The sequence below is a fragment of the Chelonoidis abingdonii genome, chromosome 6, assembly GCF_003597395.2.
Source record: "Chelonoidis abingdonii isolate Lonesome George chromosome 6, CheloAbing_2.0, whole genome shotgun sequence".
In the NCBI taxonomy this organism is placed as follows: Eukaryota; Metazoa; Chordata; order Testudines; family Testudinidae; genus Chelonoidis; species Chelonoidis abingdonii.
The window spans coordinates 49,793,804-49,815,517 of NC_133774.1; the positions used below are offsets into that span (position 1 = coordinate 49,793,804).

Below are 21,714 nucleotides of genomic sequence, written 5' to 3' on the forward strand. Positions count from 1 at the left end.
AGCAAAAATTCACGGAAGCCTGTGATCTGTCCATCGACTAAAACTATCCTTGACAAAATGGGAAGGGAAGAGGGTCCAGTGCCCACAGCTGCTGGGACTCCAGCTTCTTCCCACCCCCGTCTAGTGGTGGCTGGGATCTCTGGGCCCCCATGTCGCCCACAGTGGCTGGGAGCTGCAGAGGGGCTACCAGCTGACAACTCCAGCTGTGGGGCAGCGGGGCTAACGTGGAAAATGTTACGGGGGTCTCTGGAAGTCACAGATTGGGAGACTTCTGTGACACAATTGTAGCCTTAGCTATTAGAATGAAGGGCTCCTTTATAGCCATGCATCATGGTAGCACTATTAAAATGAGGGGGGCAAAAGCAAATTTTCAGAATTCCTTCAACTTCTACAGAATGTGCTGAATGCCCCTTGACTCAGACTGGGGGGGAAATTTGGCATATTCTTAAAACTCCACTTTGTCTTCCTCTTGGGTACCTCGATATTGAACCCCACTTTGATTTGACTCCATATCCAACATGATGCCCCAGAGTGTATTATTCTTGCGATATTCCATAAACAATGGTGGTATAATGGAACTGGCCTGTGGGGGGGATTCAGTCATGAAAATGACACATTTTTGCCATATTATCTGACTTATTTTGCAGGGGGTCAAATATATTCTCTGAAGTGTAAAATAAGAAGTTTTGCCTAACTGCACAATGTAGGCTTTAAAAAAAATAGGCATTAAATTGATGCTCTATAACAGAGGTCCTCAATGCGGTGCCCGCGGGAGCCATGGCGCCCTCAGGGGCATCTAAATGCACCCGCATCCTGGTCGGCTGTCGAGCATCCGCCAAAATGCCGCTGAAATTCGGCGCCGACGCCTCTCGATGATGTCACTTGTTGGCAGCAAGCGGTGTCATCGAGAGGCGTCACCGCTGAAATTTGGCAGCATTTTGGCGGATGCTCGACTGCTGCCATGGTCCTTGGGGACCACTGCTCTATAACTTCATTCTTTATTGCTGGACTGGTTGGTGTTTCTCACCATCTCTCTGACATGCACTGAGGGATAATAAACCACAAGGCTACATTATGATTTGCCTATCTGCCCCTTTTGGCAAAGTTGGACAGTGATAAAATGATTGTTGGAGCAAGAAATAAGACAAATAGCCTGTTACTGAGTAGCTCAGCGGGGATGTCAGACCCTTCAGGTTAATCCCAAAATACTTTTTCCATAACTTAATAATATGAAAAACTACATGAAATGTTGTAATGCTAATGTATTGTTCTTTGTCTAGGACCACTCCTGGGATTCCCAGTCCAGGATATAGCAGTGACTGTGTATTCCATGACCATGCACTCTGAAACTTCCCTTACTATGATCTCTGCTTGTGTTTCTCGTTGTATGCAAAAGGTATAATGCAACTAGAAGACTATTCTACAGTGCAGTTTCATGGAAAATATGGTGAATTAGACAAAAATGCAGCCTTTAGGAAGTTGTCAGAGATGTGTGCACCTCACTACTTGTTCAGAAACATATATAACACTCAAAACATAAGGAATGTCTTGAACCTTCCTTTTTCCCTTGTTTGATGTCCTTCAGAATTTTGATTGTCACCTCTAGCCAGGTAGCTTCCAGCAAAATGTTTAAACTCCTCAACGTGTACGTGATAGGTCTTTAGTCTTTTAGGTTAGAAAATCAACATCATTTTATTTACATCTGGAGCGCTGTTTATCTCAGGAATATCTGGATTTTATCTATGTGTTCTCTTGCAAGTTTTTGTGATATGCATTATATTTTCCACAGATTTAAGATATACACTCAAGTTACTTCTTATGTAGTGTCACATTATCTGTCTTTATTTTCGATCAGGTTTCTTGGAGTGTGTTCCCTGTAGCTTCTACTTTCTCTGTACATTACTAATTCACACTTCCTATTAGAATCTTTCTTATTAATCCTAAAAAAAACAGTTGACTTTGTATTGATATTGTGCACTTCTTTGCTGTCTTTAGTGGCATGTACCACTTCCCAGCTTTATATGTAGCTATATATACAGTTACTGTCAGCTGAAAAATGAGAGAGTTTTTATTATGGGCTTTGTAATGGATTCTTGGTCAAATTGGCTCTAGTGCTTAAAACTTTGTGAGCTATTGAAGTGCGTAACGTTTGCCTATGGTTACAGCACTAGTATTATTTTGCAAACTGGTTTAGATACCTAGAGCATGATAGGTACTGCATAAAATCGATTGGAATGAAATAAGCTCTTTAACACCCTTCGGGAGCTCCCAGATTATAGCAGACTGCACTGTGGGAATAGTAACTCAGCTTTTTGGCATCCATTCTTACCATTTTTTGTGGTGTTATCCCTGGGTTGAATTAGTTAAGAATTAGAGGCTCAATGTAATATGGCTTGTTGCATGGAGCAGAGTCAGGCATTTCTTGGGTTTACTGAGTTCCTCTATATCTCTTCCTGTCAAAATGTTTTTGCCCCTTTTTAACCTTGGTCTCATGTGTCAATCTTACCTTATTCCAAAGTGAGGTACTGTACCATTAATTCACAACATCTTGCCTTTTTTTAAGCTTTAAAGCCTTCAATTTCACTTGCAACATAGTCACTTGTACTAGCCGTTGTTTCATGTCACCATGTTTTGTTCTCTCTGAATCAAGGGATTCTTGACGTTTGTATACTTTTCCTTAATACTTGGTGCTGGCATAATATACTTTTCTACTGCTGCTGGGGCATGAGACATGGTTGGAGGCCTCTTAGTAAGAAATTGGTTGCCATCTCTGGTTCATGTATAGGGGAAAGGGAGGTGTGCATGTATACACACATTTATTGGTATGACAGAGGTTCACTTTTTCTCTGATCTAATACCCTCCGTAAGAACATACAATATGGGATGAAGCGTGTATGAAACAGAAGTTAGTTTCATTATATAGTCCACACCATAGAAGAATTGCATTTTAAAAGGGAGCAAGGGTAACTGATTTCTTTTCAATTTTAGGCTTTGAAGAAAGCCAGTAAACAACTGCTGGAACCATTAATGAATCTGGAAATTACAGTGAGCGAAGATCTTCTTAGCGCAGTGCTTGGTGACCTTGCGCAGAGGAGAGGCAGCATTCAGGAAATCCAGAGTCGTCAAGATAACAAAGTAGTGGTTGCAGCTGTTCCCCTAGCAGAAATGATGGTGTGTGGTCCTGTTAATGGTGAAAGCAAAGCAAAAAAGTGTGCATGCCCTTTTCGGATTGTTTTTGATATATGCAGTTGTTTTCACATGATGAAGTCAGGAATGGATATTTCTAATTTTGCTGAAGGTCTGGATTAAGATCTCTGGGGGATACAGTGTTGTTCATACAGCTATGAAAGAATGTCTCTAATCATTCATGTTGTACTGAACCAACACTTGTTTCTGTAATATTGGGAATATGGGTGAAAAATAGTGTATTTATTAAACAGGTAATGTTTACCGTATACTTTGTATTATGCTTGTGATCGTCTTTTCCCCAGCTGAATCTGAAGTAAATGAAACTAGGACAGAAAGCTTTCTTTATCTCCACCTAACCCTAAATTAATTGATTTTATAGTAATGACATTTAAATATGGTTTGTTTTTGTCTAGGGTTACTCAACAGTTCTGCGCTCTTTAACATCAGGCTCAGCTACTTTTACTTTGGAACTGGCCAGTTACCAAGCCATGAACATTCAGGAGCAAAACGCACTGCTTCAGAAGAGGAGTGGGTTGGTGTGACCACTTTACCCCACGAGAGAGCAACAAAGACCTGCTTTATTCTCACTAGAAAATATTAGGGGAACTGTTTGCCAAGTATCCTCTTTCTGAAAAATGGATGGGGTAAAGTGTGTGGGGTTAGAGCTGTCTTAAAATAACATGCTACGACTGGTAAGTGGCAAAGATAAAAGTGTGGTGAAATCCTGGAATTTCCTTGTTTGCATGAAGGGAGTTAAAGCAGAGAACTAGAATTGACTGTTCTGATATCCACCATATTCTGTGTACTACAGTTCACCTGCCTAACAGTTGGAGCTGATATCTCACTGGAAGACAACATTCCAAATCCCCCACACGAAATGATGATGCAGCTCTTTCTGTGAAAGTGAGCACTACATGCAACGTACTGAATCATGTCAGAACTGTTTCACCTAAAGTATGTAGTAAAACTTGTTTTTAAATCGTTTAATATTTCACATATAAAAGTAAACTTAACTATTGGCCACTCTGCTAGTCAGTGTCTTCTGTTGATCTAGCTTCAACTGAACATTGAAAGCTGCTGTTGTCATTAAAGGGTTTTAAGCTGTGCAAACAAGAATTACTTACCTGTGTTAGGATGTTAACAGAGTAGGTATTGTATAAGGTGAGTGAGCCCTGTGTAAGCTTGAGTCTTTCACCAACAGAAGTTGGTCCAATAAACAGTATTGCCTCACCCACCTTGTATCTCTAACAGCCTGGGACCAACATGGCTATAGCAAATAGTAGTTTGGGCATCATGGTTTAACTACTGAAACAAATTTATATAAAGGTAGAGTGAAGAATGTTGTATAAGACAAAAACCTTTGTTGGAAAGGGGGAAATGTGGGTTAAGTGCAGTATCTTTCTACAAAAGATCTGTGCCCAATAATGCTAAGCTTATTTAAAGGAAGAATTGCTAGCGTTATGTATAAGTGCAAAGTCCAGTTTATATGAATCTGACTCTCAAGAGTAAATGAATAATTTAAGGTAATGTATATCATATAGCCTATCAGCTCTGCGTCACGATGAATCAGTACTTGTCTACCTGAAATCGGCTAGTCTCATTCCAGTTCTTTGCAACTTCTGGGTTATTTGAGGTAGTAGACTAAGCATTGACTAGACACAATGAACTACTTTTCTCTTTCCCTCATACTCTGTCCAGAGTACATTTGAGGAAGCTTGTATTGCTAACATAATTCTTATGCAGCTGTGCTTTATCAAAAGTGTACTGTTCATATCCCTTATGGTCACACATTTGTATAAATAACTTGCCTTTACCACTTAATGATAGTTTACTGTAAGCTCTGAGCCTCTAGGCACAGTATTCTGTTGTCCTCTACTGCCTAAGGTTGAGTGGTCTGTCAGTTATGTCGTTGTGATTGTCATGCTCAAGGATTGTAGAGTGAAGGATTCCAATAGACAGCTATATGGACGGCCATATCTAGGTCAGGTACGGGTAGCTGCCATTTGGAATTATGCTTGTTCAATAGGAATAAAACCTGCTACATACACACACTGTAACTACACAGAGGTTTCCTTGATTCTCTGTACATTTATTGTAATTTAGTATTGCATTAGTATCAATTGCTATAGTTTTAAAATATCTGATTTCTGCCAGAAATGTGCATAACTAACTTCCAGCATCTCAGGATTTATTTTTTCAGTGCAAGTTTCAGCTGCTGAGTGTATAGATTCACTTCCCGCAGAGACATTTCAGGTAATTCGGTAAAACATTGCTGCAACAGTTACCGGCCTCTGTATTCAGGATCACAATACCCGACAAACAACGGTTCAGCTGCTATTCCACGTCTGTTAAAAGAAAATTTGTCTTATACTGTGCACACTTGTATAAAAGGAACTAGCAGTACAAATAGTAAGATGAGACAGTGCTAGCTTTGCTTACAGAGCAAATTAGGCCTAAGTAGTACAAGAACTTGTCAGTTAAGGCAATAAACTAATGGATGACTTACTGAGAGGATGAAAAAGATGGCCCCATTCTGAGCTTTAAAAGTCATACTTAGCTTAGAAGTATGCTACTGTGTGTGGTCTAATTAGAGATACTAGCATATTAGAAAATGGTCTCAAATGCCTAACTTAGAGTGAATACAAAATCTTAGGATGGGGTTCTCCATCCTGTTGGAGGAGCTTCAGCATAGCCTTGCTGCCATTTGAAAACAAGCAGCATGCAGGAGAATCATGAAAATAGACTACATTTTGCCTTGACATGCAGCTTTAATTATTTTACTTTTGGCCAGTTTGTAGTACAGCTGACAGTCTGGTGAACAAGACCCCTGTTGCAGTATAGCATTAATGTCTGTCAGGTTCATTCCGCTCCCACTCAATTCCTCTTCAGTCTTTTAAGGCTATTCTAGTTTTTGGGGCAGCAGCCTGTGAAGGAAATACTAAGGTCTTTAAAATCAGACTTGATGTTGTTGTAGATCCTTGACTTCCACACAGTTCTTTATGTAGAAACTCTGTGATAGTTAATCTTGTGCAAATAAGATGTGGGTGCAGTATGGGTTAAAAAGTTTGGGGATGGGCAGTGGTAGCATCTCTGCTAAAATGATCAATGGTTCAGTTTTTAATTTTGGCATTTAAATTAAGCTTCAAAGCTACAGTGAAAGGAATGGGGTAGTCAATACATCAATTAAATATTGAACACCTCGGTAGCAGGTTTAATTGATTCTGCACTGACATCTTCTACATAAAAGGCATGGCTCTTATCTCCCCACTCTGTGTGGAATGTGGGTTTAGCTGTTCTGCTGCCAATCCTACAGCCCCATTGACTACAGCAGTAGCAGCTGCGCTTGTGTTTTCCTACAGAGGGAGTTACAGCTGTGGCTCTGAACAGTCACCATTATCCTCTATCACCACTGCACTAGCAGTAACAAGGGCCTTGGTGTGGAGTTTTCCTTTTGTTTGTTGAGGCGGGCAGGGCACTGAGTGCCTTCAAAATACTGCCTTGCTCCAGCCTCAGCGCTACACCAGGTCACGTTCTGAATAAGAGCTACAGCTTTTTCTTTTTAATTGAAGAGTCAGATGCTAGTGCAGCCACCCAGAAAATGCAGTAACAGTAAATACCTAGAAACTGTCTCAATTAAATCCCTGGTTAAGAGCATTTACAATGGTATCTTTACTATTAGGAATTGTCAAGTCCTCCTCCCTCCAGCACTGTGCCATCTCAGCATGACCCTTAGTGGTAAATGATCTAAACAAATTTAAACTCTACATAGTTCTGAGTAACCTCTGCATAATCCTCACTGTGGGATGCACCACCTGGCTCTGAGCTTCAGGCATGCTCTATAAAAGCAGTCTGTGAGGAGAAGATTCAGCACAAGGTTATAAGAAACTAGGTAAGTCCTTGCCACCTCAGTTCCATTCTGAGGCTAGCTGCAAGTATAGGACTTTCCCTCAAGGCCTGGAAAGCTTTTCAGTTTTCCTCCCACCCACCACTACACAGACAGCTAGAGCAGCCCAGAAGTGGTACATTAGCAAAGACATCTCAAGAACCATAGAAGGGCAACTTCAGTCCACAACTCCTTATTGCAGCAGGGCGAACAGGCTCACAGACACTGCCTTTTGGGAGTTCTTGTTTGAACCTCTTAGATGCAAAGACACTGCTTGAAGGATAGGTTAGTCTACTTAAGTGCTTAGATCCTAAAAAATTAGACTATCCTCACCTTGTTTGGGTCCCTAAATCTAATCTAGAAAGGAAAGTTTTGGCAGGTCCCACCTCGCATAGGCAGTGTGTAACTTAAGGCTACACACAAGAACTTTGATCTTCCACACACTTCCTTTTCAAGATGAGTTTTTTGGTACGGGGAAAGGATAGTGGTAGTTTTTCCTTTGTGTTCACAGTTGGTTATCCCCAGCAGGTAGGGGCTGGGGTTTGGATTCTGGTACGAGAAATGCTGGGATCAAAATATAACCCAAAAGGATGCATCTCACTCTTCACTAGTCCTGCTGTTGACAGGTGGCTTTGTCTAAAATAAGATCTCTCAAGGTGAGGATTTGTATGCCAGCAAAATCCACATACGTCTGGAAAAGGAGGTAGAATGTAATGCACAGATGCTACTGTTGACACAATCCAGTGAGAATGAAATTCACTTCATCTAAGATACTTCCGCAGAAGTTTCATCTATGCCAACAACGGGCGATACCTGACCTTATATTTTCTAATGTAAGTTTCTGTCCTTATCCACCCAGCCTTAAAAAAATTACAAGTTTCTCCAAACTCCAGTTTCTTGTTGCATTTGTTATCTCCTAGAACGAGTGGGCAAACTACGGCCCATGGGCTGGATCCAGACCCTCATGGCTTTGGATCCAGCCCATGAGATTGCCACCCTTGTGGTGCCATGGGCCCTATGCCACTCCCAGAAGCAGTTGGCACCACATCCCTGTGACCCCTGGGAGAGGGGGGCGGACAGAGGGCTCCACATGCTGCGCTTGCCTATGAGTACCTCCCCCCACAGCTCCCATTGGCCAGGAACGGGAAACCATGGCCAATGGGAGCTGCAGGGGGAGGAATATGGAGCCCTCTGCCCCTGCTCCCTTAGGGCCATGATGCCAGCTGCTTCCCATAGTTTGCCCACCCCTGCTCTAGGTAACAAATGCAACATGAAACTGGAGTTTGCCCTGGTCCAGGTGTGTGCTCCTGCCACCCCATGCTCCTCCAGGTAAATGGTGCCAGGGTAGAGCCTGAACCCCTCCTGCACCCCTCCTCTGCCCTGAGCCTGCTCCCACACCCCAACCTCCTGCCCCAGCCCTACATTCATGGCCCTGCATGCAATTTCCCCACCCAGATGTGGCCCTCAGGCCACAAAGTTTGCCCACCCCTGTCCTAGAGCGTGTTTGTTGGTCACTCTATGGCCATGCTATGCTGAAGATAATCCAGTTTGAATATATAGTTCATTTCTCCCTTGTCCTCAGTCTCTCTTACAAGACCCTGCTCAGAGCAAAGGTGGGATTCATTATTAATGAAAGGCACCTTTAGATCTTTGGACGAAAGGCATAAAGGCCCTCATTTAACTAAAAGCTGTTTAAAAACATTTAGTTAACCTGATGGAAACCTTTCTCTGACCCCTCAACTTGATTTGTTTAAATTAGTGTTCAAATAACCTCATGCAAACCCTTGTGTAGATACTTAAGTGTTTTTAAATTGATTTAAGGTTAAGCTAGTGCAACAGTGCATTTAGACTGGGCCTAATGTATGGCACTACTTGTCCAGAAGAGACTCTAGTATCAAGTTCCAACTCCGGACTGTAGCTTCTGTTATCCCTGTCCTCTCAGAGAGATTAGTTGGGGCTCTTCACCCTTTTAAAAAAATGGCTTCTTTCAGCAGGCAGGCTAGCTTACTGAAAGGACCTGTACTTTTGCAGTGGAGACAGTCATTTCCAAATCTTGCCATTTGGATAATCTACTCTAGTTTTATGCTAGGTATTGGATGTGGTGGCTGCATATCATAAGCAGCAGGTACTAGTTGTTTCTGTCCCTCGATAGGTAAGTAAGAGTCTGAATCAGCCATAAAAAGGTTTAGAAATACCTGGAAATGCGGTGTATTTCAATCCCTAGATTTGTAGATAAATAAGGCAGCTACTGATCATCTTTCAGCAGGTCTATTTTGGACTTAGCATTCTTTTCAGAGGATGTTTCTGGACATTTTGTCAAGACACACTTGTCCTCAATTAGAACCCTCAGAGCTTGGAGCTCTCTCTTTAGCCCCATGACCTCTATGTATGTGACCGTGGCTAAGTGTTTCATAGCACGAAGGAGTGTTTGTACAGACCCAATAAGTATGACTTTTCTAGAAAGCTCATGAAACTCAGTGCATTTGACGTGTGACTATGCAGAGGTACCACTAACTAGAGAAAGCTACAGTTATTGGTTAAGTAAATGTTCCATGCAAACCTTGGAATTGAAGACTGCAAGATAAATGCATTAAAACAGTGATGGATTGAAATTCATTAGTTCTAATGAATCCTGGAGCTGAGGGTTACTCTAACTCCTGCTATCTTACCTTAGCATGCGACAACGATGCTTCACTAGTCTGTTATAAGCATCCTGTATGTTAGTCACATTTTCACTGCTCCAGAGCCTCTCCCCAACAGCACTTGCTCGAGGCCTGTAGAAAGACATTCAATTCAGTCTAAGAATTTATTCTATTTCCCAGAATAGAATGAATTTAATACTGGGTCTTGACCCCAGAGGAAACAGTTTTTTACCACTGACCAATATTAGCAACAAGCTATAAAGCATTGCAGTGCCCTCAACATCCTCATAACACTTGCAGTTCTGCACTGACAATGGTTAATCAAATCTTATGCTGAAGCACCTGCAGAGATCAAGATGCATTTTTTTCCCTGATGCACAATTGGCTAAGATGGAGGCTGGGCTTTTAGCCTTTCTCTCAAGTATCAGGGACTGGCTACAGCTGGAGACAGGACATCTGATAGAATGAGTCAGTGCTCTGAGGTGGTACAGAAAAGCCTCTTTTTCTTTAATGCTTAGCTGGTGAGTCCTGGCCCCATGCTTACGGTCAAACTGATTGACCTATCTAAAGCAAGAAGGAATTTTCTCCCAGGTCAGACTGGCAGGGACTTGGGGGATTTTCACTACCTCTACAGCATGGATCACCTGCTAGGATCATCCAGGCATCTTACCTAATCCATCCCTGGGATTAATGGCACCTCAGTCTCTCTTACTCTGCCTGTGGCACACAACAATTTAGTCTGAGGACAAATACTGTGTTGAGCAAAAATTATTTGGCTCAACCTGGACAACAGTGAAATTTAATGGCTTGTGATATGTAAATCAGACTTGAAGAGCTAATAGTCCCTTCTGGTTTTAAATTCTAAATAGATTATGGGATTAATTCAATCCCATAACGGTTAACATTTTCCAAAAAATCTGAAAGTGATCAAAAAGTTCTATACCATAATCTTGGTGTGAGGTTAGTTGCATCCACAAATTCTCCCCAAAGGCAGGCTTCTCCACCTATCACCAACTTTTTCTGCTTTTCACACCCTGTATTCAAACCACAAAAATGGAATGAACAGTTAATTTCCATGCTAAGTGCAGTTGACAGGCAGCTGCCATAACCTTCACCTTTGATAGCTGAATGTAGATTTTCAAAAAAACCTAGTGTACACATTTTAAGCATATCACAGACATTAGAAGTTTAACACAGTCTAGGGAGGATCACAAGCTTCGCATGAACTAAATGAAGTCTTACATGTTAGTTAATGATTCAATATGGCTTCAGTAACTTATTTCTTGAAGTGCACTCAAGTACCAGTAAATATTTATGATCACATAAAAAGGGTAGGAAGTTAAGTGTATGGATGTGAAGACTGCAACAACTATGAAAAGCAGTTACCTTTAAAAAAAAAAAAAAAAACTAATTATTTGGGCATTGTGGTTCTCTTATGATGAATTTTGTATTGGTCAGGGGATGTTGTAAGCACATAATGCAAATAACTGCATATATGTATATTGTATTAGTGACCCAGAAAAAGAGCCACCTGGACACCTCCTCCCCACAGCCTTCAAAACCAAAGCCACAAATCAAAGTGCACATAGAAAAGCCACATGCAAGTAGTTATCCAAATAGAAATGAGTAATTTAAATGCAGTTTAACAAACCAGGGAAGTTGAGTGGCTCAATGCTGTAGTATTTTTTCCAGTCCTGTCCGTAACTAATATAGTCTAGGTACCAGGGGGCTGCCAGGATAGTGGTGAACCCAGCTCCTGTTACACGGCTTAGTTCTGTGGTATACAAACTACTTATCCACACTTCTACTATTGTGTCAGGTTTTATCTAGAAAAATAAGAACAACACACTAACGTAAGTAAATGGCTACAAATGATTTTGCAATTAGTTTCATCATTGAACACCTGAGTCTAGTTCCAAACAAAGGGTTTGTTTTAGTAAGACCAGTATTTCAAAGATGGCAGATTTCCATTCTGTATTTTTTTCTAAAGAAATGGGAGTATTCTCTGATATACCAAATCTAAGAACTTAATTTTAATGTGATTTTTTTTAAATATATATTCCAGACTTCATTTTGTTATAATCTCTTTTAAAAGTAAATGCCTTAAGCTGCTTTCTATTTCATCCAGAGCAACCCTATCAGTAAACTTTAACTCCCAGATATCAGAACTATTCCAGTGTAGTTTCAGAGTACAAAATTATAGATCACCGAGCCCAGGACAAACAGATTTACTCTATGGACTTTCCCACCCACGTCAAGAAGTTCTGAAGTCATTAGGACTATCAGTTTCAAATCAAGTGCAGGAGAAAGAAGCTTGGTAATGTTCCTGTTCTAGCATTTTAACTCTGGGAAGCAGTGGGGGCAAAAATCCTAACTTGCTTCAAGCTGAGCATGATAGGTTTATGGAAGGGATGGTCTGATGAAACTACCTACAACGGCATGTAGCTGATCTGTGACTGAACGTAGCAGATATCGCCAGTGACTCGTGATGGGACACTAGATGGGAAGGGCTCCGAGTTACCATAGAGAATTCTTTCTCAAGTGCCTGGCTGAAAAGTCAAGGTTTAATTGATCTCTATATTTGGAGTCAGGAAGGAATTTTCGCTGGATCACATTGGCAGAGAACCTGGGAGTTTTTCACCTTCCTCAGTAGCATGGGGCATGAGTCACCTGCAGGTTATACTAGCATAAAAGGTAGATTTTGTGTAACTTAAAAGTCTTTAAGTTGTAATTTGAGTTCAGTAACTCAACCAGTGGTTAGGGGTCTATTACAGGAGTGGGTGGGTGAGGTTCTGTGACCTGCCATGTGCAGGAGGTCAGACGACATGATTATGATGGTCCTTTCTGATCTTAAGTCTATGAATCAAGTAAGGCTATGCCTACAGTTGAAACTTCAAAGCGCTGCTGCGCGAGTGTGGTCGCAGCACCAGTGCTGGGAGAGAGCTCTCCCAGCGCTGTGTGTACTCCACATCCTCTACGGGTGTAGCTTGCAGCGCTGCGGCACTGTTTACACTGAGGCTTTACAGCGCTGTATCTTGCGGCGCTCAGGGGAGTGTGTTTTTCACACCCGAGCGCGAAAGTTGCAGCGCTGTAAAGTGCCAGTGTAGCCATGGCCTCAGGCTCCAATTCTGTAAAGTTTCCGCACCTTTCCAATCCCATTGGTGTCAATGAACTACTCACATGCCTAAACCTTTGCAGGATCAGAGACTTGTTTAACCAAGCCATTTTGCAAGCCTACTGCAGTCCTGTGCTGTTAAGTGACTTGTCCATTTGTCAGATCTTACCTTTACTCCTTTATCAAACACTTCCTGCCAGACTATGTATCCTTTGTTAGCTGAGGAAACAATATCCAAGATTCTAGAATTTTAAAATAAAATAGGATTACAGTTAAGAATGACAGTAGCAGGTCTTAGATCACCTCATTTTACTGCAGAAATACTGAGCCTGTATGATGTTTATGCGGTAACAGGTTCTCAGCCCACTGCGCAGTGTTGTGGAAGGCCTAAGGAAAAGCCTGATCTTTGCATTTCTTGTCCTTCACCCATCCACCTTACACAAGACACCAGCTCTAAGAATCATGTGAAAGGGAAGTGGCCATATGGTCAGGAAATTCATGAGCATTAATGCAAACTGGTGACTCTAGCCAGAGATTCACTGCTACAAAGGGGTATGGTTTTAGTTTAAAAAAAAAAAAAAAAAAGCAACAAGTTAGCTCAAAAATGTTGAGGGAGACAAAAGGTTACACCTGGGTCCTTCTACCAAAATTTTAAACAGTCAACTCTGGTTTAAGACATTTAAATGACAAGACACATCTGATGTATGTATTTAGAGCATGCTTATCACTAGCATGCAAGCACTGAATGTTAATGATGCACCACACACAAAGTTGTAAGTTTCATACTCCACCTCTGAAAAGGAAAAATATGGGTGTTCTTGTAATTCAGCTTCCCTCCACTCCATCACACATGCACTCTAACAAACTAGGTGTTTTTAGGGTTGATAGAATTAGAGGATGGGGTAAAAGACTGGGAAGAAAGTTTTATTAAATATGCTGGCAAAAGTGAAAAACAACTTACTTCTGAATATAGTAAGATTCCAGTTTAGCATAGTCAATGCCAAATCCTTGCTGCTTCATAAACTCTGTCACATCAGGGTTAGATTTCCTTAAAAGCGGAAAATATTAGCAGTGTTATTCTGATTCCTTACAAAGATTCCCAAACCCAGTTTCCAGTAATGTAAGTTTTACTTAGCAGGCTGTCTTGTGCTATGTGTTATAAAGAGATATTGGTAGCAGTAGGTGCACGAGATGAGGCAAAACTTAAATGTCACAACCCAGAGAAAAGCAATTCCCTTTCACAGAGAACTTTAGTAATTCAAAACTTGAACTTTGAGTTTTGTTCCAAATCAGAACAAAACCAAAATTCCCCGAAAGGGATGGATTCCCAGCCCTGGGGTCCCCTTCTCCAAGGCAGTCTGCCGGGTGGGCTGCCAAGGAACAGGGTGGAGCAGCAGGCAGGTAGATAAATCTAAATCCTTTCTAGATTAGGGCTAAATTGATCAAGCTGATATTTTAAAATATGTATGAAGTATTAAATTACTAGTACAATCTTGGATAACTAATTTCTTTTCAGAACTTTCCCTACTCCATTTTCCCAATTCTAGGAAGACTCTAGTAAAGCCCGTTGAAAAAATTTCAGTGGAATTTGCCAATTTGTCAAAATTGAAACATTTCAGACAGTTTGATTTCAACATAGTTCCACTGGAAACATGCCTGTAAGGCAGGTTTCAAAACCTAATTTCTGTTATCAATAGTCACTCCCCAAAATATTCAGTGCTCACTACCATTTAAAGTAACTTAAAACAGTGGCATGCTGTTAATTTGAACTATCGGTACTATTGTCCTTTTAAACCCAGTTGGGCAGGTGGAGGAAAGGCAGGTTTTTAAAGAAAAAAGTCCATTTATTTAAGAAGAGGCTGCTTTTCAGTTTTTATAATGCATTAAGATTTCAATTTTTTGGATTAGACGAGTTATTTCATACATCACTTTTCTGCAAGGCTGTAGCTCCCTTTTAACCTATTAGTTTTATAAAGGCATCTTTCAACTTTAATGTTACTTTAAATGTTTTAATCAAAACAACCATCCATGCTAAATAGAATTAGCCCCACTCTAGTCTCTTAACTTCTTAGAAGTTGCAAACACTTCTCCCTACAATGCATCTTGTTACGCAGCTATGATCAGAAGAAACCTCAGCTCATGAGACCCCACCCTTACATCAACCAGGAAAAGCCACATTACTTTCCATATGCATCACTGAACTGAATGCCGTAATTGCTGACATTAGGGAGATTATAGATGTACCAGCCTCTATGCTTTGAACTGTCACATCATACCAACAAGTGAAGTCCACTTCATCTCCTCCCAAGTGGATGTAGGCATCAGGAAATACACCGCTAATTTCTTTGAAGAGGTCAGTCATGAAATGATAAGTTGTATTCAGAATGGGGTTTACAGGTCCATAAGAACCACTCCAGTGCTCTCCATTGAAACATGGTGTGAGGAGGTCTTTTTGACCTAATAAAAGAAGCAATTAAGAGGATAAAAGAACTAGTAATTCTGTGTATTAGACAAAACGCTTTACAAACATTAGCACACTCAAGACTGGTTTAAGTATTATTCCTACTTTATATAATTGGCAAAAGAAGATGAGTGTTAAATGACTGGCCCAAGACCACAGAAGGCGTTTGGGACAGGATTAGAACTCAGGACTTCCTGACGCCCAGTTTAATGCTTGAATATTTACAGACCATGCTACCATCTGGAAAACCAGATTCTGATGCATCCCTGGATGGGTAGAGCCCTGCAAATCTGCTTTGTATCCACGTCCGCTTCAGACCATTTTTTCCAATTGCAGCATGGATGCAGATACAAGTTTTGTATCTGTATAGGGCTCTGCAGTACACAGACGAAGTGGCTGTCACCCAGCCAGCAGGCTCCAGCTCAGCTCAGCTCTCTGAATCACGCAGCAGCGTGCTGGGCATTCTGGGAATTGTAATCCCTAGCTTGCTCAGAGGCAGGAGGTAAACTACAACCCCCAGAAGGGAGTGAGCCCAGTGCTATTTTGAAGGTGGGGTTGTTCTTTAAACAAGCAGGCGGCAATAGCTGCATGCATTAGAGCCACTGCAACTGTGTAGGCATGTCCGCGCCCCTCACGGGGAGGGCAGCATTGCATAGAAGATCCCAGAATTGTAGCCTCCCTGCCTGCAGCAGGGAAAGAGGTACGGCAGGGGTGGAGCAGGCAGGAGGTCTCTGGGGAGAAGTTGGGGCAGTTGGGGGCTTGACACAGCCTTGTGTCCCTGCTACGCAGCAACCTATGGAGCTGTTTAGAGCCCCACAAGTCCGTGGATGAGACAATTTTTGAGGATTGCAGATTGGATGTGGATACATGTTTTTGTATCTGCGCAGGGCTCTATGGATGGGAAGTGCCACAATGAGTCTAGGAAGGAAGCAAAGGCAATGGTGGGTTTTCAAGAGGACATCTTAGAAAGCTGATTTCAGATCACAGCTCCCCAGGCCTTCCCGACCCATCCCACTAGTAACTAATTTTGCTACTCTGAAAGTCTACATACATCCCAATACTATGCACAGGAAAACACCCCTACGGAGCAACTAGGGAAAGAGAGAAAAGGAGAGCAAAAGTTTTGCAGGCCTGCCACCTCCTGAGTCATCAAGTCAAGAAGGGTCAACTTACATGAACTAAACTAGGATATGAGTTGTGAAAATTAATATTGTACACTAATTTAGGAGAGAGGTCCTTGTCACCTACCTGTCCTAAGAACACCTTCCTTGCAGAAACCAATGCAAAGTTATGTGGAAAATGTCAATATTAAGACAAGGTAAAAAGCAATGGCTATTTCATCATATCTATTTTGTACCCTCCCTATTTCTTCTCCCTGAAGGTAGGATTTTTATACCAACTTTCTTCTTTTTGTCTGGACACCCACTGTTTTTAAATCACTATGTTACTTTACAGTTTGGTTCTGGCCTTCTGTCACTTCTCCAGAACTGTATGGTCATCTGCAAATCTGATCACAGTTGATCAAACAAACAGACACTCAGACTCAGCAGGTATATTTAAACAAACACCACACCACACAACCACCCTACCAAACAAGACACTTCCCCCTTGACACACTTTTCCCTCTGGGGAGAGGATAAGAGAATAAACAACATGTGACAGATGCGTAGTCACGTTGCTTAATGCACTATGGGAAGGTGTTCAGATGCTCTGGTGATGATTGCAATACAAAAAACCGATACAAAATAGACACTAGCGGAACAGCAAGTGGTATGGCCTCCTCCAACAATTCTAGATAATCTCAATGCCCTGTACAGTATTGGTTTTGGTATTTTATTTTACAGTGTTACTCTGGTGTTTGCCACCCCCAACTTCTGCAAGTGACCTATGTTGCTGTCATCTACGCTTTGGTAGAGTATCGTGTTATTGGAAAAAATGTGACTTCTCCTCCTACAGAACTGTGGTATGGTAAAACATAGACTGTCCTTGTAAAGGAAAAGCTTTCACACCAAATACATACCCAACAGATTTAGAAATGTGGTTACCCTTTTTAATGCATTCAGAGGAGGAAGGCTCCCCAGCAAGTAAGCTAGAATCTTTAGTCAAGTTCTTTAAATATTCACCGGATCCCGAATAAGTAATATATGATGTAGTAGGTTAACATTTCATTGTAACTCTGCCTTAATAAGAAGTTCAAAAACAACAAAGTGAGACTCCACTCCTCACTGTAATTGCATTCCACAAGCTGAATCAGTTTCCTATCTCCATCATTCTAACAGCAATTGGACTAGAATATGTCATGATGAGTCCTGAAAATTCTAACATACTCAGATAATGAAATAAATACAGCTGCATTTATATGCTTTCTTATGCCCACACTTGTGCATATCCACTCTGCAAGGAAATGAAAGCTCAGCATGTAGCTAACATAGGACTTCAATTGCTTCCAATGTCACTGTTGTTTTTCAAACAAATGGAATGATCTTCACTGAATCCATCTCAGAGCTTTTATCATTCTTCTACCTCTCACTGAAAAGTCTTTCAAAATCTTCATAATGTGCTTTGAGCATGGGTAGTAATTCATATAGTCACATTACTCTGTGCCTCATTTCATTACAAGCATTAACCTTTGTAACCTTGTTAGAGAGACATGGATCTTACCTTTCCCCCAAGATTGTGTATGTCCCGGGCTATCAAACTCTGGGATAACCCTAATACCTCTTAGCCGAGCATAGTCAATCACCAGATGGACATCAGTCGGAGTATAGACATGATCATAGGAATAAGAGCCCTGTGAAATGTTCACATTTAAAGAGAATGTTTATGAAGTATACAAGGAACTTGCAAAAAAAAAAAAGTATTGAAATTCTGGAATTCCTTCAGTTCAGATCGAAAGCAAGTCACAAATAATCTGCAATTACACCAGGGATAATTATGGTCCAATAAATCTGGCAGCCCAGCCCTGGGAGAACTGCATTTTTATCCAACAAGAATGAATGGGCTGCACTTGGGAGAGATTTACTCTGTCCTAGATCTTGCTTAATAAAGGAAATTTCCAGTGACAAAAAAGTCTGATTGAACAAGCCAGTTCCTCTAAGAGTCATGGGGTTGACAAAGTACAAAGTCATTGTTTATTAGACTTCTCCACACATCCACCTGCTCATACCAGCATTACTGGTTCTGAAACATTATGGGCCCTTTGGCTGGTCATGCGAAAGACCAAATTAATAGAAAAGGCTGATTGAGTTGAGAGGTGGAGTCAGTTTGAAGTTACTAGGTCTCCAGTTGTCAGTTTTCGTCTGCTGCCTGATTTGAAACCCCAGCGTCCATTTTATGGTGCTGAGTTTGAGCACTGTACTGTCCCCCCAGCTGCAGCTTGAAAGTGACAGGAGCCTCTCCCAGTTATTGACTCAGTGTAGCACATGCTAGTCACAAAGTGAATTCTCAACGGACAACAACATGACCCTTCGTGGCTATCAAACAGGATCTTAAGCCTCAGAGTTCTAGCCAAATGGTGACTCAACTGCAGAAACAGGCATTGAAAAAAATGCAACTGGTCTGAGGCAAAATGCTCTCCCTCCCACAGCCTGCAGGTTGGAAAGAGGCAGGACAGACTGTCATTGACCCGAGTGCACCATATGGAATCCCCATCTTGATTTTAAATAAGTTCTTCAAACCTCTACCCCAAAGTCATTGGATTTTTGATATGAAGAGATATATTTGTCGTGCTTAGGCTCAATAGGATGGAATTCCAGTAACGGAGTAATCCAACAAAATTTAAATTTGGCCAGATTTTTGTGTTGTAGTGCATAGCGCAGAACCTCACTATTGATAAGGTGATCCACTTTGAATTAGTGACTAACCGGCATAATGATGAACACTAACAAGTGTCCTTTAAGACTTTCATAGTATGCTACGAATATTCTGTAGTATATTTTGGAACATTAATCAGTTGGTACGAGATCTCACTAGTGGCTCTGCTTGTTGGATCATAGAAGACTGCAGAGAAGCCACTGGCATATGCAAATTATGCATGATTGGCAAGGCTTATGCTTATCTTGCAGAAACTAGGTGAAAACTGTATATGGTGCAAGACCACCTTCATTTACTGGGCTATGCCTGTGGTGCTGCAGATGCCTGCTGAACTTAAGGTAACACTGACAAAAAACGTTTCTCTTTTCAAGGCCAGTTGAGAAGCTAGATATACTGTTCACATGCTGTGACCCTAGGCACTCCTGTACTCACACTTTACAAACTAATGCAATAATATTTGTACAAAATATGCCTTGGAAGGTATCACATGAAAACTAACACCACGCTGGTTATTAATATTGTTGTAAAATGCCTGTGTGTTCACATGTAAGGTTAAGTTATGAATTCCCGTTACATTATGTTACTAGAACATGTTTAAGACAGACAGCTGGGCCTAGGTAAAGGTGATAAACAGGTCTATTCATAGACAAAGGAAGGTGGCTCACATCCCAAACCAGGTGGGGCCCAAGTTCAATGGACTATTCATTTGTATTAGAGGCTGCAGCAGGAAGAGATAATTTGCACAGTAGCAACCACAGCAGGAGAGGAACCAACATGGAGCCTTATTTTCCAGACCTCATGGTTTCTTTAATCAGCATGAACTAATCACCTTTGTACCCTTCAAAAGAATAGATTTCAGAGGTTCACTGAACTATAAAGAGAGGGGGAGCGAACCCCTAAGTTATCCTTCACTTTCAGGCAAAGAAACCAAGTGATTTGATTTCTGTGACAGGTCCTGGCCAGGCCAGCCAACAAAAAATTGGAAAGACGACTGTGCATGAGAGAAAACCATCTTGAAAAAAGACTGTATCTTGCTAGATTAAGATTTAGACTTTAAAATGCATGTTTGCCCTTTTATTTGTTTGTAACCATTTCTGTCTTTATCCCTTATACTTGATCTCACTTAAAACCTCTTTATTTCTGTTAATAAACTTGTTTTACTTTAATTCAACCCATCCCAGGGCTGCATTTGAATTTAAGTTACTGTTAACTCCAGTTAAAGCAACAAGCTGCTGGGCTTTTGTTTTTGTAAAGGAGCAATGGACCTTATAACTAAGGCTGTGTGCCTATCACGGAGGTTATGGATCCCATGACCTCTGTGACTTCTGCAGCAGCCACTTCTGGGGCAGTCTTGGGCCACTGCACCCCCACCTCCCAGCAGCAGCAGTAGTTTGGGTGTGCAAGAGGGCTCAGGGCTGGGAGATGGGGTGTGCCACTTACCTCAGGGGGCTGTTTGGGCGGCCCCTGCCTGTCAATGGGAGCTGCGGAGCTGGTGCTAGTGGCAGGGGCAGCGCGCGGAGCCCCGTTGGCCTTCCCTCCCTGTAGGAGCTGCAGGGACATGCCCGCTGCTTACCGGAAGCTGCGTGGAGCCTGCCAGCCCTGCCATCCTTCCCTACCCTCCAGCACCAGCAGGGGTCCCAGGCCAGCCCAGAGCACCCACAGCACACGCCCCCCCTAAGTTTTAGTTAGGGGTATATAGTACAAGTAATGGATAGCTAGGTCACAGGCCATGAATTTTTGTGTACTGCCCATGACCTGTCCATGACTTTTACTAAAAACATCCATGACTAAAACATAGCCTTACTTATTACTGCTCTGAATGATCCACAAGGGGGCTGGACATTTCAGGGCAGATGGTTTGGGGGAAATTCAGGTGTGTTGGGAGTCACTTGGCTAGTAATAACCGAGGCTAGTGGAGACCAGAGTGTGGCAGTGGTGTAACAAGCAGGCTGCTGGAGTTGGAGTTGCTGAACCAGGGCTGCTTAACACACGGACACTCAGTTCATCCTTGTTGATGGCTGAAAGAGTCCAAACTGGGAGCTACAGCAGCAGAGCGTTTTGACGCACTCAGGGTTATCGGTCAAGCAAAAATGCAGCCTCTCACTGGTCTGGGTTGAACTTCAAAATGCAACAGATCCTCTACAATAAAATATTTAGATATTTCATGCCAAGAAATTCAAATATTCCACTCATGTTTTTGACTCACCTTGCCACTCAACTCAGGGAAAGTGACACTCTGGTAAGGGAATGAATGGTCATCTACTACGTGCCAGTGGAGAACGTTAAACTTGTTAAAAGCCATGGCATCCTGTAATGAACAATGCAAGATTAACATTTTAGTTCAGTGCTTCACCTGCACTGCATCACTGTTTGAAGGGCGCTACTACTGTGGCCTGGTCTACACTACGCGTTTAAATCGATTTAACGCTGTACCCGTCCACACTACAACACTCCTTATATCGATATAAAGGGCTCTTTAAATCGGTTTCTGTACTCCTCCTCGACGAGAGGAGTAGTGCTAAAATCGATATAAACATATCGGATTAGGGTTAGTGTGGCCGCAAATCGACGTTATTGGCCTCCGGGCGGTATCCCACAGTGCACCACTGAC

General features: G+C 41.8%; 3 protein-coding genes across 3 annotated transcripts in view; 2 read left to right on the forward strand and 1 right to left on the reverse strand.

The window, feature by feature from the left end:
• Nucleotides 1–4,212, forward strand: part of GFM2 (GTP dependent ribosome recycling factor mitochondrial 2) — a 30,344-nt gene extending 26,132 nt beyond the window's left edge. The window contains exons 19-21 of the mRNA XM_032763560.2: nucleotides 1,281–1,396; nucleotides 2,989–3,171; nucleotides 3,603–4,212. Coding sequence (XP_032619451.1) covers nucleotides 1,281–1,396; nucleotides 2,989–3,171; nucleotides 3,603–3,731 — 428 coding nt within the window. The 3' untranslated portion in view covers nucleotides 3,732–4,212. The remainder of the gene's footprint in view (nucleotides 1–1,280; nucleotides 1,397–2,988; nucleotides 3,172–3,602) is intronic.
• The window catches only part of FAM169A (family with sequence similarity 169 member A), a 244,951-nt gene that overhangs the window by 91,136 nt on the left and 132,101 nt on the right, over nucleotides 1–21,714 (forward strand). The gene's annotated exons all lie outside the window — the stretch shown is intronic.
• HEXB (hexosaminidase subunit beta) overlaps nucleotides 5,267–21,714 on the reverse strand; it is a 26,663-nt gene continuing 10,215 nt past the window's right edge. Inside the window, exons 6-14 of the mRNA XM_032763561.2 lie at nucleotides 21,310–21,411; nucleotides 17,952–18,081; nucleotides 15,106–15,286; nucleotides 13,791–13,877; nucleotides 12,999–13,071; nucleotides 11,366–11,540; nucleotides 10,658–10,748; nucleotides 9,742–9,846; nucleotides 5,267–5,534 (exon numbers count right to left, since the gene is read on the reverse strand). Coding sequence (XP_032619452.1) covers nucleotides 5,471–5,534; nucleotides 9,742–9,846; nucleotides 10,658–10,748; nucleotides 11,366–11,540; nucleotides 12,999–13,071; nucleotides 13,791–13,877; nucleotides 15,106–15,286; nucleotides 17,952–18,081; nucleotides 21,310–21,411 — 1,008 coding nt within the window. The 3' untranslated portion in view covers nucleotides 5,267–5,470. The remainder of the gene's footprint in view (nucleotides 5,535–9,741; nucleotides 9,847–10,657; nucleotides 10,749–11,365; nucleotides 11,541–12,998; nucleotides 13,072–13,790; nucleotides 13,878–15,105; nucleotides 15,287–17,951; nucleotides 18,082–21,309; nucleotides 21,412–21,714) is intronic.